Source organism: Pongo pygmaeus, chromosome 8 (genome assembly GCF_028885625.2).
Source record: "Pongo pygmaeus isolate AG05252 chromosome 8, NHGRI_mPonPyg2-v2.0_pri, whole genome shotgun sequence".
NCBI classification, from domain to species: Eukaryota; Metazoa; Chordata; class Mammalia; order Primates; family Hominidae; genus Pongo; species Pongo pygmaeus.
The window spans coordinates 76647259-76673814 of NC_072381.2; the positions used below are offsets into that span (position 1 = coordinate 76647259).

At 35.7% G+C, this 26556-nt stretch overlaps 1 protein-coding gene across 2 annotated transcripts in view; it reads left to right on the forward strand.

The window, feature by feature from the left end:
• Positions 1-25657, forward strand: part of CTNNA3 (catenin alpha 3) — a 1765907-nt gene extending 1740250 nt beyond the window's left edge. For both annotated transcript variants that reach the window (XM_054435153.1, XM_054435155.1), the window contains exon 18: positions 17500-25657. In XM_054435153.1, coding sequence (XP_054291128.1) covers positions 17500-17787 — 288 coding nt within the window. In that variant the 3' untranslated portion in view covers positions 17788-25657. The remainder of the gene's footprint in view (positions 1-17499) is intronic.
• Positions 25658-26556: the final 899 nt, after the last annotated feature.

A 26556-nucleotide genomic window follows, 5' to 3' on the forward strand; every position in this document is an offset into this window, starting at 1 on the left:
TTAAAGATCAAAATAGATGTGAGTGGAGTGAGTGTGATTCCATAGATAAAATAATAATTTAGAATTCAAATTATGAAGGCAGAATCTACTAGTTGTAGATGAGCAGCAGCAAATGGACTAGTCATGCTTAAGTAAAGTTATGACCTGGGAGATAGATAAGCCAGTGCTACACCGAGTGCCCACAGCATGAATATCCAGAGCAAGGAGAGTCTGTATATTTTTGAACACGGGTGTGATGTGAAGCAAATAGTGCTGGAGAGAAACAGCTGCAGCTGAAGTTACCAAGATGGTTAGAATGTGGAACCTCATCTAAGAGACTGATTATGTTGTCTTCATCTGAACTATTTTAGGCTGGAAATAGAGAAATGAAAATGGGATTTGGAAAAGGAGTACTTTTAGTTGCAAGTAACAAATCTTATTATCAATGACTTAAATCATAACAAGAAATCCAGATTATGGTTATTACAAAGTTTAATAATGTCATTAAACCTGAATTATTTAACATTTCCTTCTATCATCATTTGTTTCTTACTGTTACATTTTTCCTCATAATTTCCATATGGATACAGCAGCTCTAAATTTCATGTTTTTACACCATCACTTAAGAAGTAAGAGACTGAGCATTCTCTTTATATGGCATGCAAAAAAGAATCTGTGCCAGAACCACTCTAGCAGATTTCCTCCTACCCAGCTGGTCGGGGCTGGGTCACATGAAACACCTCTGGACCAATCAGTTGTAAAAGTTCAGGTTTGGTTTCATTGCCTGAATAAAATCAGGGTATCATTATCAAGGAAAAATGGGCAAATAGTGTCTGCCACAGAAGACATTGTGGAAGATGAATGAAAATGAATTGAAAACTTATTAAATGTGTAAGACAGGTTATTAAAAATACTTTGGACCTTGAATCTTGGATCTTATAAGATGGCCATTTTTTTTTACACTGGTGTTATGAGGAAGATCTTAAAGGCAATTAATCTGTTTAGTCTTAATCTCTAGTTCCTAGAGAAGACAATCTCGAAATGTTTACTTTTTGTTTTTCTGCTATGATGCACATTCACATGCAGAACACATTTCTTATGAGTAGGCCCATTTCACTGAACACTGTCTTAATAAGGTGGGCTTCTAAGCTTGATTCCCAGGAAACTAGCTTTAGCCCTTCCCCTTTCTTTCCTACTCCAGGAAGTATATCAGAATGCAAGTGAGTAAAAGGGCATAATTAGAGGGATAACCTTGAAGCCACTTCATTTTACGAGAAAACAGTAAATCATTTTCTAATTTCAATATTTGAACTATTATTATTACTATCAAATTATGGCTCTTGTGACACATGTCACAAATAATTGAAATGCACCAATGTGTCTGGACCCCTAGGTTAAAAGCTTTCTTCTAGAGGACAACCCTCTTCTTTCTTTGTGACCATTGTGCTGTTATCATTATATTGTTGTATTTTTTTTAATCTATGGATATTCAAATTGAACAGTGAGATTTAAAAGAGAAGACAAAACCCAGGGAATCTAAAGTGGAAAGCACATACATACACGCACCATTCAGTCTATTATTAGGCATATAGCATTCAAAAATTGGGGTCAGTTAATATGAGGATTGCCCAGAAATTCAAGCAGTTTTTAATCACAAAAGTCAATCTTCCCCTTGAAGTGGTGCAATTAAGATGCAGTAGAATGAGCGAGCAATCACATTTGGCACATGTTTCTGGAGGACAAGAGAAGCTGGGGAGCGCCATTCAGAAAAACCGAGTGGGGACAAAGTTCAATGATGAAGCATTTTTAAAAAACTTTAAAAAGATTCCCAAACTAGAGAGGAAGAATATCTTAGTGCAAAGTATTCAGAGGTAGAATAAGAAGAGTGTGTTGGGAGACCTTAGCCAGGACAAAACAGTCCCAATTAAGAGATCTTTTCACTGAGCTACAAAATATTTCCTTTTCTCAAGAAAGTAGCAGCACAAGATGGTTGAGAGAATGAGGGCTTTGGAGTTACGGCGATTTGGAATTAATCCCAAGTTTACCTCTTACTGTCTGTGTTACCTTGGGCAAGGCACTGAAATTATCTGAGTCATAGTTCTTAGATACGTTATCTAATAAGTGGGAAAAATAATACCTACATCACAAGGCTGTTACTAGGATTATAGACAATATTTTAAAGCATATGGTCTTGACACAAGTTTGCAAAATGGGAGCCATTATTACAAATTCAGCTTTGTGCATTCTTTCAGTTTTTGCAATAACAATTGATAAAGGAGTGTTATTGTTGTTTTCAAAACCTTGACAATCATAGTAATGACAATGAAACAGGATATATACATCCCATTCTGCTATATCATTAATCTGGATCCTCACGTTCTGTCCTTCTGACAACCCTACAAGGTAGATGTCGTTGGTTTTCCATTTAACAGAGGAGAAAACAGACTCAGAGAGAGAAAGAATTTGTTTGAATTTATGTAGTTTGCCTCCAGAGTCCTTATTCTTAACCCCTCAGCTCTACTTCCCTCCTCCCTTCAGCTTACACACATCCTCTCACCTACATGGTCACCTGTGTAACCCTGAGAACTTTATTCTTTGAATTTACACAAAGACCAACATCACAGTGATTAAAAACCACACATGGCTTCTTGTGTCTCCTGGTTGCTGAATTCCAGTGCCTGGGGATTAGTTTAGATGCCTACTGCTTTCAGGTTGGAGATTGCTGCCAATAAAATTTCCTGTTTCCTAAGCAGCTGGGAAGCCAACAACCAGCTGCTCTGAAATGTGTTTGAACCTCATCCTCTCAGCTAGGAAACAGCTGTGCTGATCTATAGAAAGACTCTGGAAGATTGTTTTGTGTTTTATAAGACACTCTAGGCAGGAAGGAGAGATTTCTGATTTGAAGAGAGACTAAATTCAGGAACAGAACTCTAATATTTCTCGATCACGGACACTTCTCCAACCTCTGATACTCAGGTACAGAGTGTGTGAGTCTCAAATAAATAGAAGACAGTCACTTTAATTGTTTTCCTCAGGGTGCATTTTTTACACCTGACATATTCTATGCCTCACATCTGAGATAACAACCTTGTTGCTCCAGGCATCTCTGGAATAATTTCCAAAGCACCGTTCTGTCTTGTTATCTGCTTCCCTTTACTTCCAGTGTGTTGATGAAGCAATAATGGTATGAGTTAATGCTGCTGCTGCTTAACCTATATTTAAACAACTGACATAGGACATATTGTAATGTTAGTAGTTCCTAGCAGGCAAGGCGCCATGGCAGTGCCCACATCTACCAGTTAAATGAGACTATGAGAAAGATATATATTTCAAAAGCACACAAGAGCCCTGAAAACTGGTACCTTTATCATGGATTTTGTTGTTGCAATTGTCTAAAGCTAGTCATCTTTTCAATATAGCTCTCACTTTATAGATAATTGTGAAAGTCAGCTATTAATTTAGTAATAGAGCCAATGACATAGTTTATAGGGTCAAGTTAAACCATGGTTGAATCTTCAAAGACCCTGAAAAAGCTGGATCATGAAGGAAATTTTCAACATGTGGCAAAACTTCAGCTGTATTTCAGAAAAATAGAGAAGCTGACATTTTATTTAAAAATCAGAAAACCATATTCTGTATATAAACATGTACAGTATATATACTTATGTGTATAAGTATTAATTTAAAATTAATCTATGTATCCCCTTGCTATTTCATCCTCTATTTTCCCAACAAAACACTGGAATGTGTATAGAGGTGAATAGGCATGTTTGACAGCATCTTAAGGATCAAGAATATGTAAAAGGGCTGAGAGCTAAAGCGCATCCCTCTATCATATTTTTTTTCTAGCGATGGAGATAGAGAAGATGACATTTATACAAAATGTTGATTTTGTATAAATATTTCTTTGAATGAGAGTATGAATGTGTGAACTTTATTTTTTAAGCATACTCAATATTATAATCACAGAAATAAAAAAATTAACTACTATGAGATTTTAAAAATAAAATCATGGCATACTAAAAATGAGGGGATATGCATGCTCAGGCTAAAAATCCATTTTGCTAGTCATGGTTACTTTTACTCTCAGACATTTTCCTAGTCAAGATGTTTTGACTACTTACTGATTTTCAGCTAGAGTTAACCAACGGGAGACAATTGACAGACTGCTGACAAGCAATCATTAATTTGTGTTAGTTTATCTACTTGTCATGGGTTCATCTTCTGCATTTCCTTCAGCACCAGGATGGTAACAACTTGGGCTGATTGTGAAGTGAGGGTTGCTTTACATTTGGCTTCTTAGTTTTTCCATTGCCTATATAATTAATTTCTTGTGTTAAATTCCATGTTTGAAGCACCTACAGTAGTTTCTGTTTTTGTTTTTTTTTTACTGAGCTCTGATACACTCACCAAAAGGATTGTGATTAACCAAGCTAACCTCACACTATTTTGAAAAGTGTGTGAAGTGTGTGTACATACTTATATGTGTGTAAGTACAGGTGTGTGCACATGCATGTGCACACAAATGTGTCGTGGATAATGGGAAAGAGTCATAGTACCTGTCCCTTTACCTCTAATTGTCAAGAAATGTTCTTGTGCTGTTTCTGGATTTTCAACCGTGGGTAGAATTTGTCCTAAGCTTTATTCCACCAAAATCCCCAAATTTGGTGTAATATTATTTTCCAGTTCACCTTATAAACTTATAAAAGCTACAGCTTTGGCCAGGCACGGTGGCTCACACCTGTATCCTAACACTTTGGGAGGCCAAGGCAGGCAGATCACAAGGTCAGGAGTTTGAGACCAGCCTGACCAATATGGGGAGAAACCCTGTCTGTACTAAAAATACAAAAATTAGCAGGGCATGGCGGCGGGCGCCTGTAGTCCCAGCTACTAGGGAGGCTGAGACAGGAGAATGGCATGAACCTGGAAGGTGGAGGTTGCAGTGAGCCGAGATTGCGCCACTGTACTCCAGCCTAGGTGACAGAGGGAGACTCCATCTCCAAAAAAAAAGAAAAGCTATAGCTTCATTTATGTATTTATGTGCATGGGTATGTGTATACACAAATCTAAGATTAGCTGTTATCACATTAAAGCTTAATAACCAATAGTGAAATGTATTTGTATTGTAATTATGCTGAAAGGAAACTGAGTCCCAGATATGCTAATTGATTTCTCCCCAGGCTTTGTATTTAGAATGTAGCAGAGTTGGGACTCAAATACAGGTTGTCGACTGTAAAACTGATGTTTTATTCTTGGGCCAATAAGACATATTTCTGAAGAAGTTGAAGTTTTTAATAAATGTCCAACAATGATAGACTGGATTAAGAAAATTTGGCATATATACACCATGGAATACTATGCAGACATAAAAAATGATGAGTTCATGTCCTTTGTAGGGACATGGGTGAAGCTGGAAACCATCATTCTCAGTAAACTATCGCCAAGGACAAAAAATCAAACACCGCATGTTCTCACTCATAGGTGGGAATTGAACAATGAGAACACATGGACACAGGAAGGGGAACATCACACACTGGGGCCTGTTGTGCGGTGGGGGGAGGGAGGAGGGATAGCACTAGGAGATATACCTAATGTTAAATGACGAGTTACTGGGTTCAGCACACCAACATGGCACATGTTTACATATGTAACTAACCTGCACGTTGTGCACATGTACCCTAAAACTTAAAAGTATAATAAAAAAAGAAATAATAATCTAAAAGTGGGAATTTGGGACTTTGGAACTTTCTGACAAGCATGACTTCCAACAGATTTGCATTCTGAGTTTTAAACATAAATAATGAGAAACATTATTTGATCAAGGGTTTTTGTGCCATGTCTAGAGGCCAGAAACCTCCTGGTAGATGGAGTGAGGGTATGAAATGTCTGGAAGATATTAACAGTTTGTGCAGAATACAAGAGAATAATTGAATTCATGTCTGCCTTTGACAGTATTTTGCATGTGGTTTCTGCACTTAATAATTCTACAACTTATATAAGTAATATTTCCAGTAACTTATTCATATGCCAGATATCTCCTGTAGACTGTGTCAAGTAATAAAAGGGTAAAAAAGAACATTGTCTCTGCCTACATGGATCATATTGCCTTCTGATGAATCTAATGTTAAATGAAGTATAGATTTCTATACGAACATAAAAAAGAGGATTCAATCTAGTCTTAGTATTGTGGAACTCTTCCCTGAGAAAGTGATGTTAGCGTCATAGTATGATGCTGGTATAAAGATAGACATAGAAATGAAGCAGAAATAGAGCCAAACATATATGGTCAATTTAATTTTGACAGCAATTCCAAGATTATTTAAAAAGAAAAGAAAATCATTTTGACTAAAGGATGCTTGAACGATATCTGTATATGAAAAAAATGTACTGCACATTACTCCATGTACAAAAATTAATACAAAGTAAGCATAATCATAAACATAAATCTCTAACTTCAAATATCTGGAAGAAAGCATAAAAGAAAATCTGGTTAACATTGTAGTAGCCATTTTTTGCTAGGACAAAAAATATTAACCATAGAAGATGAATAAAACAAAACAGTGACATTTCTCTTTATGCTCATCAAAATTCCTAAAATGTAAAAAGAATCAAAGTATCAAAATACCAAGTGTGACTGAAGATGTAGAATAACTATAATGCTCATACATTGCTGGTGGAATTCAAAATGGTAAAATAACTTTGGTCAACAGTTTGTTAATTTCTCATGAAGTTAGACACATACTTAACAACAGAACATAGTTTTTCTTCTAGTTATTTACCCAAGAGAAATAAAAACATACAATACAAAATAGTTGTACAATAATGCCATAACAACTTTATTTATTATAGCAAATGAAATAAACAAACCAAATGCCAGTCACAAAGATAATGAATTAACAAATTGCAGTATATGTATAAAATGTAATACTTCTCAGCAATAAATAAACTACTGGTACATGCAGCAACATATGTGAAGCTTACAGATGTAATGCCATGTGAAACATCACACAAAAAATTGTATATCATAGAATTCCATTTATATACAACTATAGAAAATATACATCTAATCTGTGGTGCTCTATAGCAGATCTGTGGATGCCTGATACCTGGGGTGGGAAGGATCTTGACTGATAATAGGCTTAAGGAAACCAGTTGACATAAATAGAACACTGATGTAACAATACTAGAATTCACATTCCTTTCTAGTGTACCTAAAGCATATGATATTTGATTATATGTCATAAACAAAGCATCCACAAATATAAAATGTTTTAAATCATTCAGAGCTTATTCTTTAATCACAACAGTATTTTAGGTTAGAAATCAATAGTAAAAGGAAGACTAGTAAGTCCTCATTTACTAGAAAAATTTTTAAAAATTTGTTTAATACGTGAGTTAACTAAAAAATCAGTGAAAACATATTGAAATCATTCTCCCTGAGTTAGAGTATGATTCAAAAATACCTTCTATCCTCACTTGTATACTGGCATTTCTGTCTAGTGGAATAATACAGAACAAAAATTAAAAAAAAATGAAAAAGTAAAGATACAACTGTCTTTATTCATAGATGATATGCTTTCATACATAGAAAATCTAAAAGACTATAGAAATATATATAAGGATTATTAAAAATTGAATTGAGCAATGTCTGTATGTGCAAGTCAAAGCTGTAACCATAGGAGAATATGCTGAGCTTCATTAGTAATTAATAAGATGCCAATTAAACCTCAGTATAATATCTCTACATACTTGCAAAAATGCCTAATGTGAAAAATATGGGGAAAAAAGTGTAGATGAAGATGTGTGACAATTGGAAGACTCAAGCCTGTAATCCCAGCACTTTGGGAGGCCAAGGCAGGCGGACCACCTGAGGTTGGGAGTTCAAGACCAGCCTGACCAACATGGAGAAACCCTGTCTCTACTAAAAAAACAAAATTAGCCAGGCGTGGTGGCACATGCCTGTAATCCCAGCTACTTGGGAGGCTGAGGCAGAAGAATCACTTGAACCCGGGAGGCAGAGGTTGCAGTGAGCCAAGATTGAACCATTGCACTCCAGCTGGGCAACAAGAGTGAAACTCTGTCTCAAAAAAAAAAAAAAAAAAAAAAAAAAAAAAAAAATTGGAACACTCATATATTGTTTCTAGAAATATAAATTTGCAGAAGCACTTTGGAAATCTCTGGAATTATCCAATAAAACTGAATATATGCATTTTCATAACTCCACAATGGCACTCTCAGGTACATACTTGATAAAACTGTGTATATTTGTTCACCAAAAGACACATACTAGAATATTCATAAGTTCCTATTTATTTCATATTTATATATTTTAAGTAGCTCCAAACTACCTAAAAGCCTATTAATAGTACAATATTCAAGAAAGAGAATTAATTGATCTGATAAATGTGATTTGATTGAAAGAAAACAGTTATGCAGGGTTACCAATTGAATAATTTCACATATATGTTATATATTTAACATGTATGTAATCTATTATACATTTAGTATCTATTATATATTATATAATACATCTAGCATACATTACATATTAATATATAAGATGTCTGATTATATATCCTATTACGTATTTGATATATATGTGTCATTTTATATATGTATATACATACATATATATGAAGGGGAAGCATTTATATGAAAAGAATCAGATTGCTTAAGAAGTGATAAGTGAGGAAAATAGTTTTAGGGATAATAGATAACCTTTTAATAAGTCTGGCTATGTTTTAAGATATGGTTTTATAAACACTTAAATACTACAGTGAAAAAGTCAGTAGAAAGGAATAGAATAAAGATATATTAGAAGAAGAGCCAAGTGCAGTGGCTTACGCCTGTAATCCCAGCACTTTGGGAGGCCAAGGCAGGCGGATGATCTGAGGTCAGGAGTTGGGGACTGACCTAGCCAATATGGTGAAAACCCGTCTCTACTAAAAACAGAAAAATTAGCCAGGCATGGTGTCATGCACCTGTAATCCCAGCTACTTGGGGAGCTGAGGCAGGAGAATCGCTTGAACTCAGGAGGCGGAAGTTGCAGTGAGCTGAGATCACACCACTGCACTCCAGCCTGGACAACAGAGCGAGACCCCTTCTCAAAAAAAAAAAAAAAGATATATTAGAAGAAAGAAATTATTAAATGTGCAAAGTCTGCAAGAAGGTAGGGAGGAAGAGAACCAGATAATTTTCATTTTACTAGAAATGGATAAGAATGAAAGATAGAGGTTGGGGGCAGTTTCATTTTTACTGTTTTGATTTTATTGTTGTTGTTTGTTTGCTTATTTCATATTTGTTGTAAGTGAAGTAATCTGCAGAACAAGTGGGAATATGAGGGGCTAGAGGTTTGATGAAAGTGGAAGTTTAGACTAGTGTTTGGGTAGAATGGATACAAGAATTAGCTAAAAACACACAGATGCATTGTCTGTTAGTTTCAGGTTGGTGGCCATTAATTTATCTACAAACCAATTTGTTCAATGAGGGTGATATGGTTTGGCTTTGTGTCCCTACCCAAAACTCACCTTGAATTGTAATAATCCCCATGTGTCATGGGAGGGACCCAGTGGGTGGTAATTGAATCACGGGGGCAGGTTTTTCCCATGATGTTTTCATGATGGTGAATAAGTCTCACAAGATCTGATGGTTTTATAACAGGGCAGTTCCTCTGCACAAGCTCTCTTGCCTGCCACCATGTAAGACATGACTTTGTTCCTTCTTGCCTTGATTGCCATGTAAGACATGACTGTGAGGCCTCCCTAGCCCTGTGGAACTGTGAGTCAATTAAACCTCTTTCCTTTATAAATTACCCAGTCTCAGGTATGTCTTTATTAGCAGCATGAGAACAAACTAATACAAGGGGATTCTCTAAAAATGGTAGACCGTCACCTGTGGCTCAGTGTTAGGGAAGTAGATAATTCTGTTCTGCAAGACATCTGTAGTAGAGAGAGAAGTGAGCTAAGAAATATTAAATATTGCCAAATATTATTCAAAATGGTAGAATGATCAAGATTGAAAGAGTTGAAAATTATAGGTATGTGAAAATATCTGTGGTCTGGAAGCTCTGCATGGGTTGTAAAACTAATGTCATTTGGCCTCTTAGCTTCACGCAGCCTAGTTGTTCCTTGCTTATGGTCATGAAAGACATTAAGTGTAGGATCAAGGATGGAGGCTGGTGCTTTGTTACTCTTAGCTCATAGATCCTGAAGCATAATCAAGATGTAGGGTTTAATATTATTACACAGCCCACTATGGTGAGGGCAGATCTCAGTGTCCTGATTGAAGGTACTGAGAAGAGGAAGCTAAGGTTGAAACATTGGTGTTGAGAGAACCATGCCATACCTTACCCACTCTTGCTGGCTCTACATGGGAAAGAATATACTAATTTTTCTGAATCTGTTTAATTAGGGCTGTAATATTTTGGAAAATTGGTTCTTCAGCTAAGCATTTGCCTTAAGTCAACATGGTTGAAGGATAGCTAAATATTGGGATTATTACCAATGTGTATATTTTTATAATAGGTCATTTTAAATAAAAGTAAAAGGCATTCTGAGTAGCCACCTGAACTGGCATTGTTTGTGATTATTTCTTTTTAAGGGATATAAAATGTTTCTGGTCTAGAGTATCTCCTTTAGAAAAAAATTAGCTTTAGGAAGAAAAGCATCTTAAAGATGCTTTTTGACAGGACAAGATTATAACTGAATAAATGTCATATTTCCTTTTATGTCTGGCCCTTTCTGTAGTGTTTCATTTACTTTTCTTTTAGTTATTTCATGCATTGATTTCTCCCCTTTCAACTTTTAAGTTGTCGTCTTTTTTTGTCACATTCTAACGGAACATTGACAAAGGACAAATCTACTGTGCCAATTATATCAGTGGCCCATTGGAATGATTTTTCATATCCAAAGAATGAACTACCTTCTCAATTTAATTAGAAGCTTGACAATTTCAATTTGGAGATGCAACACCACTTTGCCTGGATTTAACAAAGCTCCTTATCTGATTTGCCTATGAAGCCACTCTGGCTGTTTAGCATTTTTGAATGCATCTGAAAAGGGAGAATGCTCTCAATGCCAACCATTCTTTTAAAAATCTGTTCAGAAACAAAAGAATGTATTAAGCCAGTATTGGGATAAAATTTAGCTCTTAAAAGAGACATTCAGAGTAGATCATAAAAACATTGAATAAGTTAATGCATTTTGGTTAAAGAAAATATATTTAAGCATTTACTGTGGCATAAAACTACTACCATTAGATCAATCTTGAGGTGCAAATGGCACCTATAAGTTAAAAAGACTACAAATATCCTTAAGTCTTTTTAGAAATTGTTTATGCTGTCAGTTGTAATCTGCCATTATATATACATATGCCCTTTGACACTGCCTATGCTAACTTCATTTCCAAATAGTTTAAATGATTACTTTTGATATGGTTAGGCTTTGTGTCCCCACCCAAATCTCATCTTCAATTGTAATCCCCAAGTGTGAGGGAGCGACCTGTAATTCACCACATATTGAGGGAGGTGACTGGATCATGGAGGCAGCTTCCCCCATGCTGTTCTGTGATAGTGAGTGAGTTCTCATGAGATCAATGGTTTTCTAAGGCAGTTTTCCCCACTCTTGTTTGCTGTCTCTCTCCTGTTGCCATGTAAGATGTGTCTGCTTCCCCTTCTGCCATGGTTGTAAGTTTCCTGAGGCCTCCCTCCCAGACATGCAGAACTGTGAGTCAATTAAACCTCTTTCCTTTATAAGTAACCCAGTCTCGGGTAGTATCTTTATAGTAGTGTGTAAACGAACGAATACAACTTTAAAAATAACTACATTGAGAAGAAACTCTGGAGTCCTAGGATCAAATCCTGTTATTTGTTGCAAAACCAAGCAAACAAATTGACTTAATTTTATTGAAGAATAAGAAAAAAAAAGCTTGGTTAATCAGGATTGTATTTATACTGACACGTTTAAAAGATTTAAAGATAAATGTTATGTACTTCCATGTCCTAGAACCTATAATGTGATTTGTTTATGGTTTTTCTTTGCCTTATTGATATGTTTATTGAGACCCAGATTTTAAAATTTAAAAATGTTTTGTTACAAAATAGTCTTAATCTAAATATCTTTAAATGGTTTGGGGCCTATAGGGGTGACTGAGTATTTCCATTTGCTCTTCCAAAAAAACGCGACTTGGAAATTAGTATATAAATTTTCAAACCACGATCCTAACAAAATGCCTTGGCAAATAAGATACTCTCATTGCTCCTGGTAGCAATACGCATTACAAAAATAAGAGCAAGCTTCTTAAAAGCAGAGTTGTTGGGTAGTCAACTTTAAAATTTTAGACACTCTGTTAATGTTAGTATAATTTATTTAACTATTTGATATCAAAAAATAATCACATATTGGAAGTAGCATATTCTTGGAGGTAGGGTTATGTAATGAGAAAAAACACAAGGTAGAACCAGACTTACTTGGTTCCAATTCCAGCCCTACTATCTAATATCTGTGTTACTTTGAGCAAGTCACCAGACCTTCCAGTTCCTTTGCTTCTTCATCTATAAAATGAAGATAATAATAGTACCTACCTCATAGGGTTGCTATGAGTTAATTTATGTCAACTGCATGCTACAGCATATAATAGATATTAGCAATTATTTTAAGCTCTTCTTACACTTGGAACCAAACTCTAGACATTTGTCTTTCAAAAATTGCTTTTGTGCAGGACCAACATCCACCAGGGGTCTTTGAATTCAGGTAAACCTTGAGACTCAAGATCATAGGCTACATTTGGTACCAATTTACCAAAAAGGTTACTGGACAGAACATATATCTTTCCAAGCAGCATCAGGCTTTTCTCTTAGCAGGAGTCTCAGAAGAAGCAGTTGGCAGTTCACACTGCCATGTGATTGGGAAGCTGCCTTCCCAGGTAACAGACCAGGTGCAAGAAGGTGCAAGAAAGTAGGTTTAGAATCCTCATGTAAGGCATAAGTCTGATAACAGTCTTGAATCCAAACTATAGGGAGTTAGACTAGTGTCCTACAAGTAGAAAGCATTCTAGTGTTTTGACACAATCTCTGTGAGAAACTTCCAAAAGCAAAAGAAGGAATATGTACCATGTCTTTTTGAATATTCCTCTTAGCTATCACTAATTACAATAGGGTTTTGGCAAGGGTTTGCTAGCAGACGTTCCAACTTGGCATAGTTGTCAAGGATTTATAGGTATTTAGTGTTTTTGTGAAAAGATCCAGGTGTCCTATATAAACTACTTACATGGACAAAATGTTGACATTTTATGAGGAAACAGAAAATGTATTTTATTGTTGCTAAACCCCACCTTTTTGTAGTAAATGACTATTGATATATTTTTAAGAGCAATCCCTTTATCCGTAAACATTTGTAGAATTGGTCCAATGTGTACTGTTGTTAAACTGAAGCCATGTAATACCACAAAGCACAGAAGAGACCCTATAATAAAAGTAAGATTTATACAGGATAATATTTAACAGGATTCTATTTAAATTGGCATTATTAGGGTTATTTGCAAAACACATTACATAATTAGCATAAGAGTTTAATTGAACATAATCACTTATCCATCTAGATACAAAAAAATGAGGCAGAACTTATTGATTTGTGTTTGGGCATAGACAATATTGAGCAGCTTATTGTGACATTAATAGACTATCAGGCTCAGTTATTTTTATTTTTATTATTTATTATTTTTTTTATATAGGGTTTCAAAGTCACCCAGGCTGCAGTGCAGTGGCACCATGTCGGCTCACTGCAACCTTTGCCTCCTGGGCTCAAGTTATCCTCCCTCCTCAGCCTCCTGAGTAGCTGGGGCAACAGGCACATGCCACCATGCCCACGCCTGGCAAGTTTTTTTTTTGTAGTTTTGATAAAAACAGGATTTCTCCATGCTGCCCAGGCTGGTCTCAAACTCCTGAGCTCAAGTGACTCCCCTGCCTCTGCCTCCCTAAGTGCTAGAATTACAAGTGTAAGCCACCACATCCGGCCCTGGCTCGGTTATTTTGAAACCATACCAGTGTTATGAGAATAAGTACAAGATGTCTACATCAGAACAATGACCATCTCCCTACTTATCATGGCAAATGGTAGACATCAAATTAATATAGGAAAGAGGCCTTTAACTTAGGACACAATTCTCTTTGAAAGTTATTTAAAATATTGTCCTTCTTCTGGAAGGGAAGCTGTTTATATGTGACAGTATGCAGATATTTAAACATAACTGTAGGAGGTCTGAGGGACTTAGATGACATTATTGTTCCTAACTGATACCTTGGTCAAGAACACTTCACCTAGATCAGAGAGGAGTGTTACCAGACGTTAGGAAAAAGAGTCTCCTCTATGGTAAACGTTTCAAGCTATATTTCCCTGGAAGAATTTTCAGTTAATAAAAGTGATTTGTAATAGTAAAATAATTTAAGGATCTGAGTTTTATAGTCAGTTGTTTTGCTCCACCAGACCTTTAGAATAAGTTTACATTCTTGTCTTGCACAGGTACATTTGGGAAATTCAGAAAATTTTGTCCAAATAAGTTGAACACAGACCCAAAATTAGTGCATTACCTTATGCAAATTTGCTTTTCTTTTTACAAAGAGGATCCTATTGAATTTTTCCTTTAAAGGATTTTTCATGAAAGTAGACCTGGATAAAACAATTTTTAATAATTTTTGCAGGCATTAAATTGTGTATCGTTATTCTCTATGAGTAGGCCTGAGACACTGCTTGGGCCTTGAATACAATTTTCTACCGTTAGCTAGGCTTGACTTTGCCCATTGCTTGTGTGGCCTGTGATTTAGCTGGTAGCTGGTAGGTGGATCATAATGCACATAGTTCTTAGACCTCAGAGATCTTCATAGAGTGTTCTACAAGAGTTCCTCATGAAATAACTATATTCTTTCAGTAGTTGTCCTAATCCGTCTGCAAAACTAGAGGGATAATTTGTCCGGTGGTTTTTCTGAGTTGAGTGGGGAAGTTTTTACTATAAACATTTAGGATTTTAAAAATCAAAGGATTTGGGAGAGGCCAGAATAAAAGATCACAATAGCACAGGCAGGGATTTGTTGATTCAGTGAGGAAAAAAGACAAGCCAGTTTTCACACTTTGAGGCATGAATGGAATTTCAACATCCTCCCTACACTGCTGGTTGATAGATGATACCAACCTGAAAAAAAATCAAAAGGAGATGAAATAAATACAAAGAAGTGTATAAGACAAGATTACAGAGTTAAAAGGAAGAAAGGATAATGCAAGTTTTAGGTAAGACCAAAGTTATTGGTGAAATCCTGAATGACAGGAAGTCCTTGGGACCTGCCTCCATGAATGACTTTGTGATGGTGCAGAATCCTTGGGACAAACCCAATATTTTCATGTTTGAGCGATGGCATTACCAAGGATTCTCAACAGTACTCCTATTATCTCCCCATTTAGAAAAACTGACTTATTTCTGTGGTAGGATTGGAAACCCATTATAATAATTAACCCATCAACATAATTAACAAAACCTCCTGGAGTCCAGGAGGTTTTGTTAATTATTAAAAGACAGATTTTAACTTGCAATCTGTCTGTGGAGTAATTTAATAAATGTGCTATTCTATTCAAAGACTAGTATTTTTTTTAAGTTGTATACAGATTCAGAAGCTCCAAATGTCCTCCAAAATACATTTGAGTGCTTCATGAAATCCTTTTTCATGTTTGTAAAACATTTGTCATTCCTGCCACATGCACACATTTTACATTTCTGGCTTCAAAAAGTAAAAAGACTTAAAGATGTGTAGTTGCCAAGTATTATTGCCTTTCACATTACATATTTTTTGCTGTTACCTTTTCAAGGATTTCAGGCTTGGCATATAATAGAGCTAATTAAATTCTTTTCCCAGGAAGCAGCCAGCTAGACCACTGCCCCAGGCACATAACCTGAGCTTACTCCTTTCCTCTGCTCATTTATTTGGTGTGTGAGAAGAGACTCCTCGAACAGCAAAAGTAGACGACTCAGGCCAGGCAGCTGCTGATGAATTTTAGTAACTACAGAGCCAAATGTTTGAGTCTCAGTCCTGACAACACACATCACAGAGGGGTGAGAGAGTGGAGGCACATCTTCCTGTATGAGTTGGCGGTGGATGACAATCTGCCAAACTAAAATAATGGAAGAGACATTGGTTGTATAAAAAGGAATCAACTGGCTGGGCGCGGTGGCTTATGTCTGTTACCCCAGCACTTTGGGAGGCTGAGGCGGGTGGATCACCTGAGGTCAGGAGTTCGAGACCAGCCTGGCCAACATGATGAAACCCCATCTCTACTAAAAATAGAAAAATTAGCTGGGTGTGGTGGTGGGCACCTATAATCCCAGCTACTCAGGAGGCTGAGGTAGGAGAATTGCTGGAGCCTGGGAGGCAGAGGTTGCAGTGAGCCAAGATCACGCCATTGCACTCCAGCCTGGGCGACAACAGGGAGACTCTGTCTCAGAAAAAAAAAAAAAAAATCAACTTAGCTTAGTTCCAAGGTATTTTGTAAGATTCTAGGAATACCATTTCATTTTTCCTTGAGATTGCTTGTGTACCCAAACCAGAAAATATAACGAAAACAGAATCATGTGAAAAAATGTTTTTTTCTTAATCTCATTAATGCCTCTTTACCATTAAGCAATTTTGTCAGTCTTCATAGCAAAAAAGGAAATAATATTTAATAAAAATCAACTATTTGGCAGTTACTCTACTAGTTTATTTACATGTATTACCTTTTCTTTAATAGACATGCTTTTTTTTTTCTTTTTAATAGTGGAAAAAAAACTAGGGCAAAAATGGTTAAATGATTTTTCCAAGTTACCAAATGGCAGACCTGAAATTTAAACTCAATTTCATTTGATTATAGAGCCCCAAGTTTATTTTAAAATACTGCAGGATAAAATAAGAGTTCTGTGTTTAGAAAAAGAGACCCTTTTAGGTGCAATTATTTGGGAAATAATTATTTGATGCAATTATTTGGGAAAGAAAGAGAGTAGTATATATGCGTGTCTATACCTACATGCATGTATGACATTTATCTTGAACTATTCCCTGAGGAGAATTTTCAATTGTTGTTCATATAAAATTATTTATAGATTTTATTGCAGATAATCCTGACTTACAGAAGGAGCTCAGGATTATCTCCTGGAAATAGAAAAATCCATTACAAAGAAAAGAGTGACCATGTGGCCTTGGGATATTATGTGGATTGGGGCCCTGAAGAATTTATATGATGTCACTGAAAGCCAAGAGGAAGAAATTAATTTCTCTATGATATCATCTTAGAAGATAGATTGTGGATCAATAGATAAGTGAACAAAAATGGATGTATTGATTGAAGTAGATAATTATATATAGTTAGATAAAATGATTAACTCATTAATTTCTGAGGTAAAAGCAAAGTGATATTCTTTAGCTTCTTTAGCATTAAATCTCTTTAAATTCTTAATTGCATTCTGGAATGATAGCTCTTTTTTCTTTTTTTTTTTTCCCTACAGCTGGACAGTGTCACATCCCTGATCCAAGCAGCCAAAAACTTAATGAATGCTGTAGTGCAAACAGTGAAAATGTCTTACATTGCCTCAACCAAGATCATCCGAATCCAGAGTCCTGCTGGGCCCCGGCACCCAGTTGTGATGTGGAGAATGAAGGCTCCTGCAAAAAAACCCTTGATTAAAAGAGAGAAGCCAGAGGAAACGTGTGCAGCTGTCAGACGAGGCTCAGCAAAGAAAAAAATCCATCCATTGCAAGTCATGAGTGAATTTAGAGGAAGACAAATCTACTGAAACCACTATTCTACATATAGTGCCTAAATGACAAAATCCTGGCTAACCACACTGCTTTATTTTACACTTAAGAAGTTCTGTAATTTCACTAAGTTTTGGTGTTTTAACTCACAAATAACATAAAATATTGGGCGCTAGATCAACAAAAGAAATATATATTTGAGATCATGTCACTCTCATTTCTGTATGGTCAACACCTAATAGTTAAGGCATATCTGCTTGTTGAATGAATGAAATTATCACGTGTCATTCAGCCTTTCCCATCATAGAGATGATCTACTATTCGTTACCAAATAAACACAGGAGATGCCAGAGAGTCCTGTTTATCTGTAATACTTCAAGTACACTTATCAACCTTATCTTGAATTAAAACACTAACATGAGCGCCGAACTTGGTTTTTTAACAGAAAAAAAAGAATTTTATAAAATATTTTCCCATTTAATCTCCATGCTTGCTTTATCTGATCTAACCTGGCACCTAACCTGGCAGAAATGTATGATTCCTGCCATAGCAAAAAAACAACCTTTTAATCTCTAGATAGCTGTACTCATTGTCAACTTATTAGGCTAACATCCATTATAAACTAATCAAATTTGAGTAGTCAGGCTACTTGCTGGATTTTGAAGGTCAACCTTGGTTATTAATGAAAGGCTTTCTTAACATTATAAAGGTTACAATGAGTTCTGATGCCACATATGCACCTTTTGGGTTTCCAGTGTGTTAGAGAGTTCCGTACTTTTGAGTGTTAGGCCTATCCGAATACATATGTGAAAGAAGAGTTATCACCCAATGGGAAAATGAGACACCAGACTGTATCCCAAAGTGAGTTATATTAATAATAACAGAAGTGTAAGTTCTGTATGACCCTATTTTTACAAACATAAAAATACATTTTTATCAGCTTGCAATTGTAATTAAAAGGAAAATGCCAGTTTGAAAAACCTTCTGATGTTGAGTAAAATATAACTGCTTGAATTGTACCATTGAACTATGAAGCAAAGTTAATGGCAATGAAGCTGGAGTGATTTTAATAATGTTCTTTTAAATAAAAGTCACTGGGGTCATTTTATAACTCCAGTCACTGTGTTCATTCCTAGTTGAGTTCATAATGGACTTCATAATAGTCTCAGAGTCTAGTGTACCTCTCTGTATCATTCTCTCTGTCTTTTTCTATCCCCTGATGACCTGCCTCTCTCTGTCTTTCACAAAATGTCCTTAACAGAAACTCTTTGGAGGCTATAAGTTTTGTTTTCATTTTTTCTCATTCATAGAGTTCTGATTCACAGACTTTAAAAAACATTTTCTATTCTACATTATCATAATAGTATTATATTGTAACTTTTTACTTGTAAAACATTGCCACTGATGAGAGTTGTTTCAGCAACGATGTAACCTTAGATTGATGAGAAAAAAATTTACACATACAATGCCAGTTGATATTAGGAGAACCAGTTTGGGTAAAAGGATGCATGAAACATATGAAAGCATAAAGATTGACAGTACGATATGTGTGGAATCTTAAGCATAATGGTATGGGAAAAGAAGGATCTATTTTATAGGTCATTATTATGCAGGAAATGTTAAATTTCTTGTAATGAATTATTTCAATCTTCTAAGTAGCTGGATTGCCTGAGCTCAGTGTAAAACTTCCTAGGAGGTGAAGGCAATAAACTCCTCCCTGTTTTGCACCATAGACTGGCCTACAATAACTATTCTGAACAGAATGCACTGCCCAGAAGAAAAGGCAGTGAAGAAAGGAATTAGGGAATTCAGAGGACTCTGTTTTTCAGAATTATCTAGATGATTGAGGCAAATAGAGATTTTCTTTTATTGAAATACTGCCATCATTTTCTGCTCTAAGTGTAGATATTGCAAGGGTGACACCTGTGGTACATCCTTCTTCCAGATAGAAGTATAAATTTATAATTTAGTGGGGAGGGGAATTTTCTTTTAATCATCAAACTACCAGCTGTATAGAACATTTTTTTGAAATCACCAAACTAGCAGCTGTCTAGCTTAGCTCCTAAAGCCACATTCACAAGGATCATAAGCGTCTCATTTAGAAAATCTAATGTCCACTTGACCCAACATCATCTTTCCACATGTTGGAGTTTATAACATGCAGTATTGGACACCAAAAGAACAGAAATAACTTGAAATTATACAATTACCAAATAACCTCCATCTCTTTGATAAAAATGACTTTTTACCCAAAGTGAGATGTGAACAAGGTCTCCTCTTTAACCGAGGCAGATTTTCAGCTTAGCTCAAAGCAAACTATAATTAAATAAAACAATAAGAATTTTAACTCAATGAATATCCTAGGAGTTAATCTGCTGTAGTAATCAATGGTGACATAAAAACAAGATGCATACAGCTGAAAAATGCATCTGTCTGTCCACCTGAGTGAATTCCTGTAGTAGGCAGCATTTCAAGATTTAGTTTGATTCAAACCTCCTGATAAAACAAATGCTTACATGCAAGAAAAACTAGCAGCAAGATATGAATAAATCTCTCCATTATGTAGTTAAAAACTAATCAGCATGACACATTTATATTTAGGTATTTCTTCTGCAGAGGAATGCCAGAAATTTCTTAATGAGAGTGATAATTTGGTGATCCACCTATGTACCTTTTGATGTCTCATCACAGAGATCAGTGCTTCCTCTGATAATACGTTTGCTTGATCCTGCTAATAAGAACTCACCTTTCTCTTTAATGAAATCAATTTGTGTTAATTTACATAGGGAAAAACATTCCTTGAGAGGGAGGAGAGGGTGTTTACCACCCACAGGAGCAGTTCCATCCCTGGTTACCCACCAGTATCCCTGCCAAATGTTAGACTGGAATTAGAATGAAAATTTAACAAAATATATGAAATAATCCACTAAAGGGCCTTCTAATTAGAGAAATTTGAAGATTTTTATCAAATATAAAAAGTGAGAAATAGAAATCGTTCCCTTTAATTTATGACAAATTAAAATTATTAGAGTAAAATGTTTCTAAGTCAGTTTCTGGGTAGTTCTTGAATGAGTCAAGAAAAAACTCAAACACTAAATTTCTAAGCTAATTTGTTCATTGTTCCTTTCTGTTTATTATTGATTATATGAGTGCAAATTACAAATGTATTAGAAAAGACAGTATGGTCTTCACATTCACAAGTGTGCCTTCTTGCCTTTGAAATCTTTTAACATAAGATCAATATAACATATGTGTTCCCCATAAAAATCTCTTATGTACGGGGAATAAGGGCCTCCATAGCTACGCAGAGACACCCATTCTTGCAGTCTGGCATTCTTAACACCTTTAGCTTCAAAGGCAGTCGGTTTCAATTTCAAGCTAAAATTGTGAATATACAATTAAGTGCGCAACTTGGGCCTTCAGACCAAATAATTAATGCTCCTCAAATTAAATAATGAGTGGCTGAAAAGCCTAATGTGTAACAACAGAGTAAGTGACTTCAACGGCTTCCTGAACCTTCACTTTGAGGGTGTTCTCATCTCACCCACCTCTGGGCTAGGTATCCTCTGTTAATTGCTAACAATTTCCTACCAAAATAGTGCAATCGGGACTGCCCATCACAGCAAATTACTCCAATTAATGCCCTTTTCTCTTCTTCTGTGAACCAAAAATATCTCTCTCCTGTCTCTCATCTCTATCCCAGGTATAAATTGACTAATAAATTTTACAGAGTTTTAGTCAAAATTATGAATTTTAATTTCCAGCAACATTATTCCTTTAGTCTTTCTATTCCCCAAAACATTCTTAAATTTTGGTATCAAATGTTCATTTCTGTCCTAGAGATTGTGGTTCCCATGGCTACAGATTTCTGTATAGTGGCAGTATGAGTGGAATAAGATCTGAGACTTTTCCTGGTGATATCCACTGTTCTCTTGTGAACTCATTGCAGAATAGACAGCCTCTTTCACTTTCATTGTAAGTAGTTCTTTAGGTTGGCAAAGCAGGCACCAGAATCTGAATTTGAATGACATCTGTACTTTCTTTTGTTGGCCTATTTTTTTGCCAAGACAGCCTGCCTATTGTATATTTAGCAATCATTTTTTCTGTTTGTAAGGTCAGAAATATTTTAGTTAAAAAGAACATAATTTTATATTACTTTAATAATTCTTTTTAAGTAAAGTAGGAAAATTTCTGCCACCTGAGATGTTACTGTTTTTATTTATATGAAAATTCCATTTTTTTCTTTATGACTCTTTTCCCATACCATTATGATATTTTCAGTGTTAGTATTTTCCATTTTACCACTAAACAAATAAGCCAGGACTAATAACAATAGCAGTTTGAGAGTTTTTATTTTGGCATTTTGGTTTTAATTAGGAAAGAAAACATGGATGCTATTAAAACTAGTTGTAGTTAAAAATGTTTTGAATGAAGCTGCTAACACTGTCTTAGACATCTCAAAGAGAAAGAGAAGAAGTAAAATTTTAAATACCTTTTTGGCATTTTTAACCAATTCATATGAACAAAAACATATATTCTATTAAAGCAAAATAAAGAATACTTTAAATCACTAGTCATCTTGCATGTGAATATTTTCCCCCTAACAGACAAGATAGAATCCATTTCTGGACACTGTAAAAGAAACTAATGTTAATTGAGAGAACTGTCTCCAAATGGAACTCAATCTGACCAAAATCCCATCTGCAGGCAATAGATGGGCTGTGGGGCCGACCTTAAGTTTCATTCTGAGATGAGATGCTTCATGGCTGCTGGCTGCATCACGGCATCTAGCAGTCCCCACTGGTTTGTGGGAACAAAACACATGGATTGATATTCAATATGAGTTTGGTAAGTTGGAGAAAAATGGAGACAATATGGAGTAGTCTAAAGGGACAACAAATAAGAAGGTGCCAGAGGTAGAGATGGGTCTGAGAGGCATAGTTGCAGAAGCATTTAGCTTTCATAGACGAGGGGAGAGTTTTTTGGTTCTATGAAGATTAGGCAGCCCTCCTGAGGAAAATATTAAGGATAGAATGAGACACTTGTCTTGGTGGTTTGGTGAAGTCGTGTGGAAGGCAAAAGGATGAACTACACATATTTTGAGCATGATTTAGTAATATTGTTTGCAAGTTGAGAAACAGAAATTCAGCCATTCTCCTGACTGATGATAGGTGAAATTCTTCCCAATATTAGAGCCAATCTGGGTAACCATACATTTATATATTTAACAGCTATTTGTTAAACAACTGTGATGTTCCAGGCACTGTTCTAGGTTCTTAGGATACACCATATAACAAAACAAATAGTGATCCTTGCCCTCACGTGCCAGCTCTGTGTTAAACGCTACCTATTATCTTATTCAATCCTCCAAATAACCCTATAGGATATACATCATTCCATAGACAAGGAAGCTGAGAGTTAAACAGGATAAGAATCTTGCTCAAAGTCTCACTGGCTTTAAAATATTAATATATATTTTACATCATTCAAGACAGATATATAATTAGCTGAATATTCTCACCTCTATTAACTGAATGAAGAGTGTCAGTTACACGGGAAGTAAGTTTTTTATGTGATCTGAAATAAGAGGACAACCTTTGCCAAATTACTTTTATTACCATGGAGAAGAAATTTTCAATGAAAATGGCTGTTTCAGCCCATCTTCAGTATTGGTTGGTTAATACCATTTGTTGACACCAATCCTTTCCTCTTCTACTGCTAAGGTGTGACTGTGTTTAAAATTATAGATTGCAGCAGAGTGTTGGCCAAGGATTATTGTAGTAGGATAAAGTTTCCCTGTGTTTGAGATTTACCCAAACTGTAGCAAATACATCTTTCCTTCTTTATGGAGGTCACATGTGTGCATAGTATGTGCCTGAATACAGGTAAACTTTGTCTTTTAAAATTACATGGCCTTTTTTAGAGTCAACTGAAGGCTAGACTCTTCTTGCCCATGTTGCTGGATAGGCTTTCAAATCTCAGGCCTTGGAGAATTAAATGACTTTCTGATATTTCTTATGGTGGAGCCACATAAGAAATACACACATTCCTAGTTTGAGCAATGGGATGTGTATATTGGGGTTCTTCACTTTTATGTATCTCGTAGTCATGATGGTGCCTATTCCCAACTGTAGGAAAGGAAAGCCCTCAAGAAAAAAATTGTCTTTCAAAGAGGCTCAGATTTCTAACAATTATGTCAAAATATTTCTTCAATTAAGAACATCTACAAAAGCTACTTAATATTAGCAGAGTAGTTCCTGTGTTTTCATTTCAAATGAAATATTTCCAGTTCCAAAGTTTATTTCCTTGGCATTTTCAAGAAGGATGGTTATTTTTAGTTCTGGTTATCTGGTGTTGGAGGTCTGTGACACTTCTTTAAACATTTAAAGCCCCCTTTGAATAGTTGTATCAATTGTTCAAAAGCGTGTAGATATCTTATTTTTCTATTCTGACAGCCCATCTTCTGCAGACTCAGGCCAACCTTAGGTATGTCACATCAGTTTCCCATCTGTGTAAATTACCTGAACCTCTCTGAGGTATTCACTGAGAGTTGAGCTTCTACTAGGGGATTTCCTTGACCTGGACTTTTAACACCAGATTTGTAGTGGAGTGTTCATTAGTAAAGCAAAGGAGTAAGTCAGAGATGCTAGCCTCTGCTCTCAGTTAAATAGAACTTTCCTCCTTCCTGAATATTTAAACATAAAATTAATTTTAAACTACTATAAAAATCACATTCCATTGCTTGCCAAATCTTATACCATTATAATGCTGTATTTTTACATATTAGTATACATTGTGTCCATAGGGATATAAATATGAGAATTTCAGCAACTGTCTTGCAGGGTTAAGATGTGCTATTTGTTGATTTTGCAAATTTTTCTCATGTGGTACAGTCCCTCCAAAGACAATTTCCTTAGACCTAAATGATAGCATAATAGTTTTCCCTCCATATCCGTGACTAACAAGTCCCGGAAAACAGAAGTAGACATATGTTATGCCTAATTTAGTACCTAATAATTGAGGCTTAAAACAAAATTTTATTGGGCAAGTTGGGTGATTAAATAGGAATTAAAACTTCCAGAGAAAGATTTCCAGATGCCCCTGTTTTCCATTTTGATTATGGCTCTAGTTTCATAGCAACTTGGGGAAAAAAAAATCATTTACTTTATGCACTATTACAAGCAACAACTTTGACAGCTTAAATGTAGTGACCTCTCTGAAGGTAATATGCACATTATAATTTAGAATGAAAGCAGATTTAAACTAAGACTTTCTGAGATGAAATAAAAGTAACCAATTCATAATAGTCATGTTTATCGCAGCAATATCTTGGGAACTTAAGTTTAGTGGTGTTTGAGGTGTTTCTGACCATCTTGCTTGTTCGTTTCACCCTGCTCTGCAGAGACAGAATGTGATTGAATGAACTGCCCATTATATTAATGACCAGTTCAAAGCAGTTTTGTGCTTTGGCTATAGATAAAATTTGGCAAAAACACCGTAGGCCTTTCTGGTCCATGTTTATCCTTAAAGTATTTTTGCCAATCAATAAAAATGAAATATTTATCCAGAAATAGAAAAAGCTCTTTTCTATGACATTGACATAGAAGCCCAAATATTCCTTGTTTGAGACCCTGCATGTGTTTTGTGTTTGAATCAATGATTTTTTTTAATTGTGCTCTTAATTGCATTATTTCACATATGTAACACTGGGTTTGTTTTCGTTATATAGTATTATTTTACTTTATTCTAATTTCAACTCATGTCACTCTGTAGCTCATTAAGAATTTGTTCAACTGAAAATTAAAACGTGTGTTGAAGCAATACAAATGGAAAGATTAGCTATGCATTTTATGTTGATATTTGGTGGTGGATTTCTTGGATGGGTTGAAAAAAATGGAGATTAATAAATTGCTGAGTAGTCCAACCATGTGTTTCTAAGTGTCACCTTCACTCTCATTCTCTTTCAGTTTTATATATTATAATTCAGGAAGGCACTTTTCCAAACTACTGCATGCACACAAGTAACCTGAAGCATATCTGATAGAATTAAATTCGTAGTCTAAATGAGCATTTTTGGTCTAATACAGGCACTAGTCTTGGGCATTAGACATGCCTTTAATTGTTCTATCTGTGTAGCTCAAGAGTTGTTCTTTAGCTTAGGACTTTATGAAAATGATCAATAACTTTTCTGAGAATGTCTGAACACATACTCCCTAGTGGTCATGGAATACCATTGGTTCTACCATTCTCTTTTATCTAAAAATTGGTGGATTTTTAACATCCATCTTGGCCTCCTCATTTTTAGGCTGATGATAATCCTTTCTCAGTATGAATCCCATGGGGTTAGCCTCTGGATCCTCTTCCAGGGGTCACACAGGCTGTTGCTATCTACTCTAGAACATCAATCACATCATTTTCTCCCTTCAGGGCCCTTACTACTTCAGAACACCTACTGCTAAGTCTCAGTCTGCAAGTTACCAAAATGCAGTCTCTAAGTATTGTCTTTGTCACTTGATTCTTCTGAAAGACCATGTTTCCCCTGATTCAGTTCTGCCAGACACCATCTGACTCTGCTAATGGAAATGCCAGTGTGGTGTTGCCTTTCTGCCTCATTCTGTCCTGGGCCCCAGGAGCTCATAATTGCTCTGGCAGCAGTATTCTATCTGCCTTGATCAGTTTGTCATGCTTGCTCTGGGGGTGGAAGTGGAACTAAAAGCACTCTTGGCAAGAAGAGTCTGTTCCTGCCTAGAGGCTGAGCTGATGCCCTGACATTTCCTGGGCAGGACCATTAAACATTTCATCCAGGA